Source organism: Dipodomys merriami, unplaced genomic scaffold (genome assembly GCF_024711535.1).
Source record: "Dipodomys merriami isolate MVZ:Mamm:240054 unplaced genomic scaffold, mDipMer1.0.p SCAF_3, whole genome shotgun sequence".
In the NCBI taxonomy this organism is placed as follows: domain Eukaryota; kingdom Metazoa; phylum Chordata; class Mammalia; order Rodentia; family Heteromyidae; genus Dipodomys; species Dipodomys merriami.
In genome coordinates this window covers 113,259,358-113,275,705 of record NW_027204492.1, presented here as the reverse complement: position 1 = coordinate 113,275,705, position 16,348 = coordinate 113,259,358, and the positions used below count along the sequence as shown (strand labels likewise).

Genomic DNA, 16,348 nt, shown 5'->3' with positions numbered 1-16,348 from the left:
CTTAGCATCATCTTATATGGTCATATGTACATAGCTTTTGACCTTTTCTGCTTGTCTGGTAAGATTATCCTAGATGTCTACTAGTTATTGCAAATAAGGGAAACTATAGGATCTATGTTTCTTTGGGTCTGGCTTACTTCACGTAATATAACTTTTTCCAAATCTTTCAATTTCCTAACAAATAACACTTAATTTCTTGTTACATTTTTTTCACAGATACTATACATGTTGTTTTTGTTCTGTTATTTAAATACTGTGCCTCAAAATTTATTTTCTAAGTGATAGTTTCTAGTTTATGGAAAATGCAGTTGACTGTTTTACATTATTGAATTCTAAAATCCTAGCAATTTATTAATTCTTATCACTTATCTCTAGATTATATAAGATTTCAATATAGAAAATAACATCAGTCTCAGTACAACAGTTTTCTTTCTAACTTTCCAATTATTACATCTTTCACTGTTTTACTTGTACTCTACTCACTGGAATCTTTAGAACACTATTGTATGGAAGCAGTGACAAGAACTTACTTATTCTTGATTGAAGGATACGTGATGTCACCATTAAGTACGATCTTTGTGAATATCCTTCATAACAAAAGTTTCTTAGTTTGCTAGTTGAAGGATTTTATTTGGTTTGTTCCCATTAAGACTATTTATTGATCTGGGCATCAGTGGCTTACACCTGTAATCCTAGCTATTCAGGAGGTTAAGATCTGAGGATCACAGTTCCAAGCCAACCCTGGGAGAAAAGTCCATGAGACTCTTATTACCAATAAGCTCCTCAGAAAAAGCCAGAAGTAATGCTGTGGCTCAAGTGGTAGAGCACTAGCCTTGAGCACAAATAGGCTCAGGAACAGTGCCCAGGCTCTAAGTTCAAGCCCAGGACTGGCAAAAACAAAGACAAAAAAGCAAACAAAAACTAGTTATTGAATTTTACTAAACTCTTCAATTATTGTATACATTTATATCTGATAAGATTTACATTTGAGTTCTTATAATAAAGTAGATTATGTTGATGAGGTTTTTAAAACAGACTGCTAGACTTTTTATTAATAGTTTAGGAATTTTACATCTGTTTTCTTATATTGGCCTGCAATTTTCTTTTTAGACCTATTTATGTATATTAACAACAGTAAATTATTAGGTAGTCTTTACAAGTGAAGAGGGTTTTTTCTGTTCCCTGGTAGATACATTGTTCACCTCTAATCTGATAACTCAAACCTGCCACTTCCTCTAAGGTGTAATTGTTGTTTTACCTATCAGTATTTGTCTATGTACCATATATCTAAGAATGATTGATCAGTTCCTTCTAGAATCATTACTGATTCATATAAAGTATAATTTTCCAGAGGACTATATTGTACTAAAACACCCTTTGTTTTGGAAATGTCTTTATTTTGTCCCTAGTTGTTTGTTTTGTATCTTGAATTAAGCAATTAACTTGGAGGAATGCCTTCATTTTATTAGCCTGAAAGAGGCAACATGGTTATCATAGACAGCTAGAAAGGAGAATTTCTAGGCCAGGAGTATTAGCAATGAATTCAGAAGAACTCCTTTTATTGAAGGGTACATATAATTTGGACAATCCTATGGACTGCCTTCTCCAGGATATTGTGTAGTTTGTATAAGTGTCCTGGAAACTAGTTCAGGTTTTATTTATCTGTGCATCTAGAAAAAATAGCTCTTGTTTGTGCCTAGTATCTGGTGAGTTATCACAGTCTTTATAATTAGTGGGCCATTGTTTTCTTCAAGCAAGGAAGCATTTCAAAAAGTAGGTAAACTTTTTAACATTCCCAGAATATTCCAGGTTTTTTTTTAACATTCTCAAGGTCAACCTTTTTCAAGTTGTCACGATGAAAATAAGGAAAAGATCTTAGAAATGTATCAGAGAAATATGAATGGATAAGTGTGTGTGTGTGTGTGTGTGTGTGTGTGTGTGTGTGTGTGTGTGTGTGATGGAATATTATTGAGAAGGTGATCCCATTCTTTGCTACAATGCAGATGAACCTGAAGGACTTTATATTAAGTGCAGAAAGCCAAGAGCAGAAAGTCAAATACTGTCTAATCTCACTTGCATGTGGAATGGAAGTCTGTTAGGTCACTATTTTCATAGTGACCTAGCATCTTATTTCTAAGATGCTAATTACCTTATTTACTACATTGACATTTGTTCTGATTACCAAGAAGCAGTGGAAGGCAGAGCTACTGCAGCCATGACTGGGATCAAGGGCCCAGACATTATTGCACTTCCCATTGTCTGGAGGGCGAGGAGGCTGAGGGAAAAAGCACATTTTATTTTAGAAGACTCCCTAATGATACAGTAAATTTTATTAAATCTTGACCTTTGAGGACATGTCCTTTTAAAGTTGTATTCGAGCAAATGGGGAAGAAGGCATAAAACAATATGTGTATTTGAGCTGCCAGCTTAATTACCATCTTTTTCTTAGACCATCATTTTCTTTGAAAGTAGGACTGGTATGTAGGCTGTTAGTATGTACACTTGGATATTTGGCAAAAAAACAATTTCTTGAAAATGTATGAAATCAGCCTGAAACTTCAAAAACTAAATTCCATTGGTTCAGTGACCCAGTTGGATGGATGATCCTTGCTCGGGAGACAGGAGACTATATGTGACCACTTAAATCCAACTTATGCTTATAAATGTCATTCATCATTAAGGAAAAGTATACTTTGAATACATACAAATTTTAATAACAGCTTAAAAATAAGTATAAAATATACAAAACCATTTGTTTTACAGATTAGAAAAATAGAGCCTAGGTATCAAAATATATTGAAGGCAATGCTCCTCAGTGGGAGATTTATGGTCTCACGTTTTATAGTGCTTTTTATAGTGCTTTAAATTTCCAAGTACTTTCATATATAATTTTTCTTCTGATCCAAATACAGTACTATGAGTATATAAAACAGCTTAAAGATAAGGAAATTGAGACTCAAAGAAGATAATACTCTGAATGCACTTTATATTCTCTCCTACCCTTTCAGCTATTATCCCTGAGGACTTGAAATAAAAGCAGAGCAAATAGAGAGGAGTTAGAATCTATAAAACTTGGCTACTCACTAGATATGAAAGAAAAGGAAATGAAGGAGCCAGGAGATTTTCCAAAGCTTTTTCCTTGGACCCCTGGGAGAATATGGATAGCTGAGGAATTAAAAATTGAGACCATATGTTTACTGAAGGCCTTTTCATCAGCAAAACTGCCATCTTTTATGGAGTAGTCTAAGGGTGTATGGACACTGGGCCTTTACTATCTCCTTGGGAAATATAGCATAATTCAAAGAAAAAAAACTGGCAATTATCTTAATGAATTAATTGTCTTAGATAAAATTCTGAGGCTATTCACAAGAGGGAAGAAATTTACTCCAGGGTACAGGGAAATTTTTATATAAGAGGAAGCATCTGAAGTAAAGTTTGCTGAAAGGTAGAATTTTTATGTGCAGAGATGGTTGCGTGAAGACAAGTTCAGTTACAGGAAAATAATGAGAGCAGGGATGTGTGCAATAGAGGCCAGTAGGAACATAGAATATATAGGGAAATGTTGAAAACTATTGAAGATAATTATTCTAGTACATCCTCAGAATGTTGCATGTGGTGCTTTGGATAGGAAGTGTCCCCCTCAAGGCTCATAAATTGAAGGTTTGGTCTCCAACTGGTGATAACTATTGAAAAGTGATTAGATCAAGAGAGTACTAACTTTACCAATGGATTGCAAAACCCTGTAGTCTTTAGATAACCTTATTCTCCCACGTAGAAATTTGTCAATCCTTTACATTCTATTTCATCTAGATCAGATCTATATCTATCCTTAAACAGTGTGGCCTTGTCTTCCAGATATTTTCCTTTGGCATCAGTATTCGTTATTTCTCACTGCAGAATTAATCTGACTTGTATGTGTATTGCTGTTTCCCCTCCTAGAAAAATCAGATAAATATGATCCACGTGATATTGAAAGGCTCCAGCAAGATGATAACTGGGTTGAAAGCTACTTACATTGGAGACATAATGTTGTAGATGAAACAGTAAAGATGCTGGATGAGAGTTTTCAGTGGAGGAAAGAATTTTCTGTCAATGGTAAGCTGTTAAACTTAACCTTGCCAGGGTCATATAATTATATATTTGTATATTTATCATGGAAGTTATCAAAAACATCAGAATAAGATTACATTGAGTCAGTAATACGGTCATAGGAACAGCTACTAAAAAATAAGAGCATCATAAGGCAATCAGATCACCAGGGAGAAACTAAAATTTTTCATGCACAGCAGCATTACCCAATCTGTTTGTGGTTCCACAGTATTAGACAACATCATGACAGCTTCTTCCATACCATGCCAATCAATAAGGAGATGCTATTTTCCTGGTTTGCTCTGTTGTTATCCATCTTTTGCTATTTTCAGGGTTTCTTATGTGTATGGGCATTACATAGGATTCCCAAATGACCAATACCCCAATTAACAAGTGTAGCCCTAAGGTTGTCTATCGCAGCCTCCTCTTAAATTCTTCATTTTTAAGTCCACTAGTAGATTGAAATCATTCTGTAATGTTCTTCAAGTATATGAAAACCTCTGCACAGAAAGAGTTACCTGATATTTGTCTCCTCCTAAAGAATTAATGAGAAGAAGCTGGCATAATTACCGATTTCAATTAGGTATAATGGATTTCCTGTCCTGGAAGATTATAAACTCTAGAGTAACTAAGTGTGAAGACTTAATACAAAATAGGCAATAAATAAGTCTAGAGCACATTCTCCCCACACACACACACATTCTTCACACTAGAGGAAATGCACAAGGAGGGCAGTTAGTAGCCAAGAAATAAATGGATTGGAACTGCGAACACTGTAGGTAATTTCGACAAACAGGGAAGAACTTGTTAATCCAGTACAATTTGTAAGTCCCATTTTAAAAACACATTTAAATTTAATAGTAGAGAAACACTAAAGACCAAGGAGAAGAAATCTCCAAAAGTTCGTGGGGAACTACCAGTGTATGAAGCAAGAGCCTTGATTTGTACTGCTCCAAAGAGTTGGTCATCAGCCTCTCCAGAGACTGGAAAGAACCTTCTTTTGTTCCTCTTGCTAAAGGATGTTACATTTTCTTGAAAGTATTGTCCATCTGCCCCAAGGCTTATAAAATGCATTAGAGTGTACAGGATATTAAACTTCTAGAATAATACCATCTTATCAGAAGAGTAAAGAGATTTTTTTTTCACTAATTCTGAGGCTGTATTCTCTCTTCCTTCCCCCTTCCCTTCCTCTTTCTCTTCTCTCCCTGTCTCTCTATCTCTCTCCCTTTTTCTTTCTCCCTGCTTCCCTGCCTCTCTTTTTTCTCTCCTGCCCTTGTTCTCTCTCTCTCTCTCTCTCTCTCTCTCTCTCTCTCTCTCTCTCTCTCTCTCTCTCTCTCTCTCTCTCTCTCTCTCTCTCTCTCTCTCTCTCTCCTCTCTCTCTTGAGTTAACCACTGAGTCCTTACCATGTTTTTTTGCAATTATCTAAAAGTGGTCATATTTGTTTGCAAGTCAGGTCATTGTATGAAACAATCAGAATGTAGAAATGTATTTACGTAAATCATGGCTAGCATGTCAAAAAAAATGAGTTTTCCTTTTCTGCCATCTGTATCTTTTGCAGCTTGTTTCTATTTTTCAATTGCCAGGTATTCTATGCAGAAGTTTGAATGAATTGTATTTTTTATGTCACAACTATGATATAACGTTGCCCTGTACATTGTGTTTTAGATCCCTAAATCATAATTACTGATCAAATTTTATCACTTTTTAGACCTTAGTGAATCTTCCATCCCTAGATGGTTATTAGAAATTGGTGGTATTTATCTTCATGGTTATGACAAAGAAGGTAACAAATTGTGTAAGTATACTTAATTTATACACTGACTTCTTGAGGTTTTGCAGTGTAGCTCTCTATCTTAATTGCATTAATAATCAGCAGAACTTTTTTCCATATATAGCATACAATTTGGGATTGCCAGGGCCACCTTTAGAAGTGTCAAATACTTAGAGAAGTTCTGCCTACCATTTGCATTGTAATAATGTATGGGCACCAATGGTTCACACCTGTAATCCTAGCTATTCAGGAGGTTGAGATCTGAGGGTCACGGCTCAGAGCCAGCCTGGGCAGGAAAGGCCCTGAGACTCTTATTTCCAATTAATCACAGAAAAAGCCAGAAGTGGCACTGTGGTAGAGCGCTAGCCTTGAGCAAAAAGAGCCTGGGACAGTGCTCAGGCTGTGAGTTCAAGCCCCAGGACTGGCAAAAATAATAGTAATTATAATGTTCTCAGTAGAAGCAAATATTGCATTCTGTAGCACAGCCAAAATAATTCATTGCACAGTCATTATCTTTGTTCTAATTTGTTATTAACACTGCCCAATATTTTTTGGAGAATTTTTTGATAGTCACTAAAATGTTGCTAAATGGATTATTTTCCAAGCCTCCCATATTCTTCTTCCTCTTAACTGCTTCTGAAATGCGTATAATAGTAGTAGGTACAGTAATTCATGCCTTCTTTCTGGATTGTCCGGCTCAGGTCCACTCATTGGCTCTTCTAATCTAGCTACAAACTGGCCCTTTTTCTTTTTTTGGTGGGAGGGGGGGGTCCAGTCATGGGGCCTGAACTCTGGGCCTGTGTGCTGTCCCTCAGCTCTTCAGCTCAAGGCTAATGTTCTACCACTTGAGCCACAGCACCACTTCTGGCTTTTTTCTTTTTGCTTATGTGGTGCTGAGGAATCAAACTCGGGGCCTAATGCATGCAAGGCAAGCGCTCTACCACTGAGCCACCTTCCCAGCCCTGAAACTGGCTCTTTTTCTACTTCATCAGCTCATTCCTCAGTTCAGTCCCTGCCTGTCAACTCTTCATTCTCAGTTCTTTCCCAAGTCCTGGTCCATTAAAGTCCCTCCCTTGCTTTTCCACCCTACCTTCTCTGCCACCGCCCAAGAGGTACAGGAAAATCAAAATGCCTTTGTACTTCATTGAGTCCTTCAAGCCCAGCCAATGTCTATTCAATTTCTTCTCTCAGCACTTATCATATTTTACTTTAACTGCCTCAACCTGACAGGTTTGTACACTCCACTCTAGTGCTTGGTGGAACCACTGGCTTTCTTCTTAGTACACTGAAGAGCACTTTTAGGTTATTACCAAATAGTGTTTGTACACCTGTACTTTCATTTCCCCTTACTTAAAAATGAGGGTTTTTTTTATTTCCTAAGAGAAAGAAAAATCGTTTACCTCTCTCCTACTTTTTAATTTAAAGGTCCCAAGAGCAACCATTCCTCATTTAAACAAAGGAAGAAGATTATTTTTTAACCTATGAAACAAAATGAGTTATAAATGAAAAACCTTGTGAAAGAAAAGGTTCTATATTTAAAACAACATTAAAATGTTTCTATTTTATCTTTGGTTCTTCTTAAAGTCTGGATCAGAGTGAAGTATCATATAAAAGACCAGAAAACAATAATGGATAAAAAGAAGCTCATAGCATTTTGGTTGGAACGTTATGCTAAGCGAGAAAATGGAAAACCTGTAACAGTGATGTTTGATCTCTCCGAGACTGGACTAAATAGCATAGTAAGCATTTTTATATTAATCTTAAATTGTTGTTTATGGACTTTTTGGACAACTAAATTTGCTTCAGTATTTGTCATTGACACTAGCTTTCCTAGAAACGGTCCCTATCTGGTATATCAGATGAAGAAGAAGGGCATTGAGCCTGGCAGGGCATAAGTCAATTAGATAGCAATGAGCTTTTCTACCTTAGCTAATATCCTCCACCCCACCCCTGGGCCTGGCACAGAGAAAGACATTCAGTTAATATTATGCATGATCTCTGTAATGATATATATATGTATATATATGTATATATGTCATCTTTGATCATCCATGATATTTCTGAATGTCTTCCTCTGTGCCAGGCCTAGGGGTGGGAAGATGTCAATGAACTTTTCTACAATGGTCATATGAGTTTTCTACTTTCAGTTCTTTGATTTTTGGGGGGTGGGGGGGAAACCTTTGTTTGCTTATTACTTGCATTGATTTGTTTGAATTGGTTAGCTTTGAAAATGAGTTTTCATTAGGTGATTTTTGTCAAGCTTCAAAAGCTACTAAGGTAAACAGCTGGATACAGTCCACCTCACTTGTCTCAGTTACTTGGGAGGCTGAGGCAGGAAGATTATTTGAGCTTAGTATTTCAAAGACAGCCTGGGTAATATACAAGACTGAATCTCAAAAAGGAATAAAAGTAAAAGATAAGTTCATTTTCAACACAGTGTCTTGTCCATCTCATTGTTACAATGGGTCAACCTGTATCCTTGTTTCAGCATTTGGTTATTTCCCTTCCCCTCCCCAAATTAGAAACATGTATATGCAAGATGCAGTTGGGGAGGTAGGGAGGAAGGGATGGTGGGGGAAAACAAAGGAGGGGGTAACAATACTCGAGAGGAAATGTATTCATTACCTTACTCATGTAACTGTAACCCCTCTGTATACAGTATCTTTACAATAGAATATATATATAAAGAAAATTAACATTTATAATACTTTATGGATAATAATCCAGATTATAGAGTATTCTAAATACTGGACCTTAGATAATGTGGTGTGAGTCTAAAGTCAACAAGGTGATGATTCTTTAATGTTTCAACTGAACATTAATTATCTATTATTAGCTAACATAAAATTCAAAAACACAAGTATATATTTTCCTAAGTCAGTATTTTAAATTTATGCCATTTGCAGCATTAATTGCTTTTCTGCTTTTGTTTTCTGAGAGATCTAATTTGTTTTTCCTTAACACATTGACCTATATCCCTTATTTTATTAAGTTCCTATACTAGTAAAATTTGTAATAAGAGCTACACATCTTTCAGAATGAATATGTTATTTTATCATTAAACATTCACAATCATGCTGTTAAATTTTTTTAAAGTAAAAGAGAGAGAAATAAAAGGAAGAAAGTCAAATGAACCAGTTTTTAATTTAGGCCCTTTACAAGCTATGTTAAGTATCTTAAAGAATATGTGTTATTATGCTTCTTAGTAACTAAGTACTGGAAATCTGTTCTAAAGAAATAATCCTAAGTACAGAAAAGACACTATATATCAAAGTATTTTTTTCAGAGTGTCATTTAGAATAGTGAAAAATTGGGCAGGCATTAGGGTACATGCCTATAATCCCAACTTCTCAGCTAAAGCAAGAGGAGAGTAAGTTCAAGGCTAGCTGGGCTACATAAATGAGACACAGTTGCCAAAAAATAGAGTCTAAAATAGAAAGAAGTATAAATTGCCCAAATGGTAACATATGATATGTCTATTTATGGTATATCTAATACCATTCCTTAATCAAAGAGAAAATATGGCTGTTAAAAACACCTAGACTTAAAAAAATTTAGAGAAAAATGTTTTTTAAAAGTGTTCTAGTTAATAGTTTTGTTTGTTTATTTATTTATTTATTTATGTAGTACTGGCCATGAGCCTTGAATTCAGGGCCTGGTTACTGTCAGTGCACTTTTGTGCTCAACTCTAGCGCTCTACCTTTTGAGCCATACTCTAGTTCTGGCTTTTTGGAGCATAATTGGAAATAAGGGTCTCATGTACTTTTCTGCCTTGACTCTCTTTGAACCATGATCCTCAGATCTCTGCCTCCAGGATAACTAAGATTAGAGACATGAAGCACTGCTACTCAGCAGGTCTCTTTATCTTTTAAGAATCTAATGCCCTGGATATTTCAACCTGGTTTCAACATAGGTAACCAAGTTTTATATAGCTAATTCGTTTCTGATTATTGTCTACAAATTGTGAAACTGTGTACTGTGTTCATTATACAAGTGTTTTCATATACTAGGATGTCCATAATAAATAGTTAAGAATGTTTATTTTCAGTTTTTTGCAATGAAACTGCATGCCATAGAAGTCACATGCTAGGGACAACTTGATAGCCTCATCTCTAGAAAATCTACCTTTCAGTAAATGTGCTGCCTTTAAGTATGCCTGATTATGCCTTTCATCTAACTGTCTTTGTAAGGTAACTGCTCAGGATTAGTTAAATCATCTGTGACGAACCATGGAATAATATGAAATGAAATGTGAATAATATCTCCAATTTTCTTTTGTGCTCAAAGCAGAACAACTAGCGAGCTATGTTTATAAAGTCTCCCAGAAATTAGAGTCAATGAACAACACTTAAACATAAATAAAAAAACTAAACCAAGGACCATAAATAAAAGGAAAAAATACAGCAATGAAACAGCAGGCCAATGAGATCAGATTGACTATTGTGCAAAAAAATGACTAAAGCATATTTTATTGTAGCTATCATGAGGTGTAAAAGATTTAGAAGGCATATTCTATACCAGAATTTATATACTATGTATTATTCCAAATAGTTTAAAAACTGTATGTATACTCATTTCAACAGTTCTTTAGTTGTTCAGTAGCTTTTTTAGAATTTCTCTGTTGGGATTGTTTTAGATCCATTTTATGCCTCATTGCTTTAGCAGTGTGAAGTATGTAACTGGATTGAGGTAATGTGAATAATTTTAAAATACTACTAAGCATCTAATTTCTTAATCTTAGGGCTGATTAATATAAATAGCTTACTGACCTAAAACCATAATACTTACAAATGTGGATATTTGTATATGAGCTTATTTTTAAATTTAATAATTTTCTCATGTATTTAATAGTTTGTCACCTTTAGAAATGTACAATTTAGCGTTCTCTAATGTGGACAGTCTTAAAGATTTATTCTTGATTTTAGGACATGGACTTTGTGCGATTTATCATCAACTGCTTTAAGGTTTATTACCCTAAATACCTCTGTAAGTACCTTACTTCTTTATAAAACTATAACAAAACTGTAGAAAATTTTTGGGAGTTGAAGAGCTTTGTATTATTGTAGACTTTTATATTTAAAAAATTGTCCTTCAGTCTTCAGAATTTCAATCCAAAACATCCTATAACACATATATGCACTCACACTCACATTCTCACCTGTACATACCAATATGCAACATTTATTGGCAACACTAGCTCATTTGTAGCCAAGTATGCTGGCACAAGTCTATAATCCCAGCTATTCAGGAGGCAGAGGCAAGATCTGTAGTTCAAGGCAAACCAGATGAAGTTAGAAAAGGATGGAGTATGTGGCTCAAGTGATAGCTCCCTTTCCTAGCATGAGGCCTTGCATCCAATTCCTGGTAACATTAAATAAGAAGAAGGAGAAGGAGAAGAAGAAGGAGAAGAAGAAGGAGAAGAGAAGGAGAACAACAACAGGAGGAGGAGGAGGAGGAGGAAGAGGGAAGAAGAGGAGGAGGAAGAAGAAGAGGAGGAGGAAGGATTAACATGTTTGTACTGTTTTTTCAATTTAGAAGTGCATTTAAAATATTTATTATATGGAATTTCTTGCATGGGTGAACAGATGAGTGATATTGATGAGCTATACTGTTTGTGAAGCAGTATTCATATATAAAGTCTGATTATTTTTTATTTTAAAATTGTCATTAAGAAAATACTTGGGAACTGGGAAGGTGGCTCAGTGGTAGAGTGCTTGCCTTGCATGCTTGAGGCCCTGGGTTCAATTCCTCAGCACCATATAAGCAAAAAAGAAAAAAGCCGGAAGTGGCGCTGTGGCTCAAGTGGTAGAGCACTAGCCTTGAGCTGAAGAGCTGAGGGACAGTGCCCAGGCCCAGAGTTCAGGCCCCATGACCGGACCCAAAAAAAAAAAAAAAAAAAGAAAAGAAAATACTTGGCCACGATGCACATTATGTGGCATTTGGACTTCTATTTTTGTTTTCTTTTCCTTTTGTGGTGCTGGAGATGGAACCCAGGGCCTCACACATGCTAGGAACTGAAGCACTGTACTATTGAGCCAACACCCACGTCCCCAGCCCCATTCATTTTGGTTTCATTTCTATGATGTATTCTCTTTAGGGAAAACGAGCTGCCAACCCACATAAAGAGGCAAATATATTAAAACCCAGTGAGTTTAAAAAAAAAAAAAAAAAGACAAGAAACTACAGAAACATCAAAAGGTGAAAATTCACTGATCTGACCGGGCATATTCCTGGCGAATACCACAACTAGGGTCTTCTGGGATTTGTAAATCGGGTGACCTTAAGGCACCAAAGTCCATAAATCACCTTACTTGGGCATACTTTTATGCTATTATTGTTATTTGATGTGAGGGACACATAAAAATCATAATGGATATTGAGAGTCAGTGCAACTCCTAGTCATCAATCGGCTTTTGTGGAATTGATGATTTCCTTCAAAATCAGTCATGAAAGATAACCATTGTATCTTAAGTATTTCCCAGTTGAAGACTAGAGTATTAGGTATGACTTTACTGATACCTTGTTCTCTTTCTGTACTTCATTTGCCTATATTAATATAACCACTCTAGGAGATTCTCTGCTCAGCGTGAAATTGCATATTAATTCTTCTGAAATAGAAGAATGAACTGGATGTCAAAAATTCCCTTTGTAGCTTCTGGTCATTTTTCATAATAGTTGATAGGTTTCTCTATTATCTTCAGCTCAGTTCAGAAATAATACTCTGTATACTTTGGAAATACTGGTTTTTTGGACCCCATGATATTTTTAAAAAGAAGAAATACTTGTTTTTTTTTTTAAAAAAAACACAATGATATAGTAAAAATGGAGAGGACAGCTGTGAGACAGATCTAATATTATAGGTTCTTAAAAACTATGATGGAAACCATAAATTAAGCATGGAGATGTTTTTAATGTTAAGTGACCTTTAGCACTGACATACCACATTGAAAGACTCCATTTACCCACTGAGTTGTATTCATTTATGCCATTCAGCAAGCTACAAGGGCAGTAAATGAACAAAGGAACCAAGGCTGTTTGCCCAAGAACAGTTACAGTGTGTTATTGATTTCCCACATGTCCTCCTGGGCCGGGCCTTCTCATTGTGAGATATTAGTTCAGCCTTAGATAGCACCACTCGCACTTTCTAAACTGGAATTCCAACAACCAGCTCAATTATCACTTCCTTTTAAGTTTTATCTAGGCCAGATGTAAGTAGTATTACTATAGAGGTACTAATTCATATTCAGTGAAAAAAAAATTTTGTCTTTCAGCTAAAATAGTGATCTTTGATATGCCTTGGATAATGAACGGTGAGTATATTATTTATGCTTCTCTGATTTTCCTTTTTCTTACTCAGCCACCTTAACCAAATTTCTATAGCTGTTTTATTTAATTAAGTTTATATTTTTCTTAGTATGTCCCTTTAAAAAGCTGGAGCTATAACACTCAGAGACTGTTCCTAGGGAAAAGGGGTTGACATTCTATGCCCAAATTCTGGCCAGGAGTACCAACTAGTCTAAAAACAGCCTCACTATATTCATCCATTCAGGTAAAACTACAACCAGAAGCATCAATTTGTCACCTAAATAAGGCTTTGTTGTCTTAGGAGCTTTGAGTGTTGAGGAACAAAGTGGGTGATGAATCTGAAACTCAGCTGATAGCACCTAGTTGCATGGTCTTTTTAAAAATTTATTTTATTGTAAAGATGCTATACAGAGGAGTTACAGTTACATGGGTAAAGTAATGAGCACATTTCTTGTAGAACATTGTTACCCACTCCTTTATTGTTCTCCCACTATCCCTTACATAGTCTTTTGACCCTCAAATTTGTGGTAAGATATTTTTGAAAAAGCCATTAGAATGCATTTTAACAACATTAAAGCAATTGAAAATTTAATGTTATTTTCCAAGTATTCACTTTCATTGGTATTTAACAAAGTTGATTGTTACTTAGAAAGCAACAGCAAAAATCAACAAGATAACTTTAGTTCTTTGAAAAGTTAAACACAATTGGGAAATAAACTGATAAAGAAGCTACAGGTTTAAATTGCTAAAATTTGCAATTAAGGAATAGATATCCATGCTGACTTTATAGAAATAAAAGTATTATTAGAGAGTACTATGAATAGTTGCATCCGAAGAAATTAAATAACCTAGATAAAATGGATAAATTCTTAGAAAGATTTGAAGTATTGAAGTTGATTCAACAGGAATGAGAAGATAAGTATAAGAAAGTATAACAGAACAATAACAAAACATAACACTAGGATAACAAAATTGAATTTGTAACCAGAAAACCTCCTACAAAGGAAAATCCAGGCCCAAATGGCATCCCTGGTAAATTCCAGAAAACATGAAATGGAAACTCAACATCAATCCATTGTAAATAGGTCAGACAAAGACAAGAGCAGGGAATATTTCTGAACTTATTTTATGTGGCAAATATAACCCTAATACCAAAGAAAAGAAAAGTACAGAATACAACTTTTGTGAATATAGATATGCCAGGCCTCAACAAAGTACTGAAATTGTGGGATGTGGCTCAGTGGTTGGGTACTTGGGTAGCATGTGTGATAACCCTGGATTCTATACCCAATCCACCCAAAGAAACAAAAGCACATGAAGTCCAAAAGAATATTAAAAGTATTATATGCCATAGCCAGATAGGATTTATTGCAAGAATGCAAAGTTGATTCAAAAGATGAAAGTCTACATTATTAATAGAATGAAGGAGAAAAGAAAATTACATTGTTATCTGAACAGACCCACAAAAAGAATTTGACAGAATCTACTAGTCCCTCAGGATAAAAGCATTTAAACTGGGGGGAGGGTAGTTGTGGAAGTGGGAGGTAGGGGTGGGATGGTAGGGGGAAAACAAAGGAGGAGGCAACAATGCTCAATAGGAAATGTACTCATTACCTGCTCAAGTAACTGTAACCCCTCTGTACAGCATTTTTACAATAAAAAACATGCAAAAATTCATTTAAACTGAGAACAGCAAGGACAGAGTTGTAACACTTGAAATTTAGAGGAAACACAATACTCCGTACAAAATCACCCATACTTCTGACATTAGTAAGCTCAAAAAGTACTCTAAGTCACCCTCAAATTGGGTAATGTTCTAGAAGGCCTTCTCGAATCTTCTGGAAGCTATTATGCTCACTGTTTCAGTCTATTACAGAGACAAGATTCAGATAAAATTTGGCCAAGGGAAATAACAAATATGGAGCATATTACTTTACCAGCATCATGTGGCCATGTACATGGAGTATTGCCAATCAGGAAAGCTCACCTAAGCCTCAGTGCTCAGAATTTTTATTGGGGCTATCTTCTATAGATCTGACTGTTAACTTCTTGGTTAATCCCAGTCTTCAGTCTCTCCTGAGATTTACCCAAATCTCCCATCATAAATCACATGTTTAAATCTTTCTATTGTGGCCAGCCTCTAGTTACAATGTTCTGCCATAATCTTAGGGTCCCAAGCAAACAAAGATTACTCTATAAGATATGAGGATTATCTCTTAGAAGCAGAGGACAAAGGCTAATTCTTCACTAAACAGAAGAGAACTTTCTTAGGGTATCAATGAAAATCTACAGTAAGTATCATTTGTAAATTACATCTCAAAGCTTTTATTAAAAATCAGCTTTACTGGCCAGGCATGTGTGGCTCATGCCTGTAATCCTAGCTACTCTGGAGGCTGAGATCTGAGGATCACAGTTCAAAGCCAGCCTGGGCAGTAAACTCTGAGAGACTCTTTATCTCCAATAAACCACCAGAAAACCAGAAGTGACGCTGTGGCTCAAGTGGTAGAACACTAGCCTTGAGCTGAAGAGCTCAGGGACAGCGCCCAGCCCCATGACCAACAACAACCAGAAAAAAATCAGCCAGACCCAAAGAAACAGGTTGTGTGGTTTCCTTCATTTGTGGTAACTAGAATGTGCCTATAAATCTACAAGTAAACACAATAGATGGCAAAAGACAAAAAAATACACTTGGACATGAAAAATTATACAGGTCTCTAGACATTCACACAGTGAGACCGAAGGAGGATATTCTTAGGAGGGGATCACAAAGGCTCAATAGCTATGTGCAGATGTTCATATAAAATGATGTTTATCAAAATGAACTCCAAGAAATGCAAACAAGGAGCTTTTTTAATTTTGTTTTTTGTTTTTTTTCCTCTTTTGTCACTGTTTTTGATTTCTATACCTTTTGTCTTGTTTGTAAGTTTATCTGTCTTGGGGAAGGTAAAGGGGAGCACAGAAAGGAAGGGATAAAGGGTGAACAAATGCAGCAGTGATAAATCTAGACACTGTTGAAAATGAACTATACAACTTGGTCAGGAGGGGGTTGGAAGAGAAAAACTGAGGGAAAATGAGGTAAGAAGGTGAACCTGTTCAAAAAGAAATGTACTCATGACCTGACTTATGTAACTATAACTGCTCTTTACATCATCTTTATAATAAAAGTTTTTAAAAATCAGCTT

At 35.7% G+C, this 16,348-nt stretch overlaps 1 protein-coding gene across 2 annotated transcripts in view; it reads left to right on the top strand.

The window, feature by feature from the left end:
• The window catches only part of Mospd2 (motile sperm domain containing 2), a 37,998-nt gene that overhangs the window by 6,567 nt on the left and 15,083 nt on the right, over positions 1–16,348 (top strand). For both annotated transcript variants that reach the window (XM_070040841.1, XM_070040842.1), the window contains 5 exons: positions 3,940–4,095; positions 5,799–5,885; positions 7,446–7,600; positions 10,787–10,847; positions 13,133–13,171. In XM_070040841.1, the coding sequence (XP_069896942.1) occupies positions 3,940–4,095; positions 5,799–5,885; positions 7,446–7,600; positions 10,787–10,847; positions 13,133–13,171 (498 nt within the window). The remainder of the gene's footprint in view (positions 1–3,939; positions 4,096–5,798; positions 5,886–7,445; positions 7,601–10,786; positions 10,848–13,132; positions 13,172–16,348) is intronic.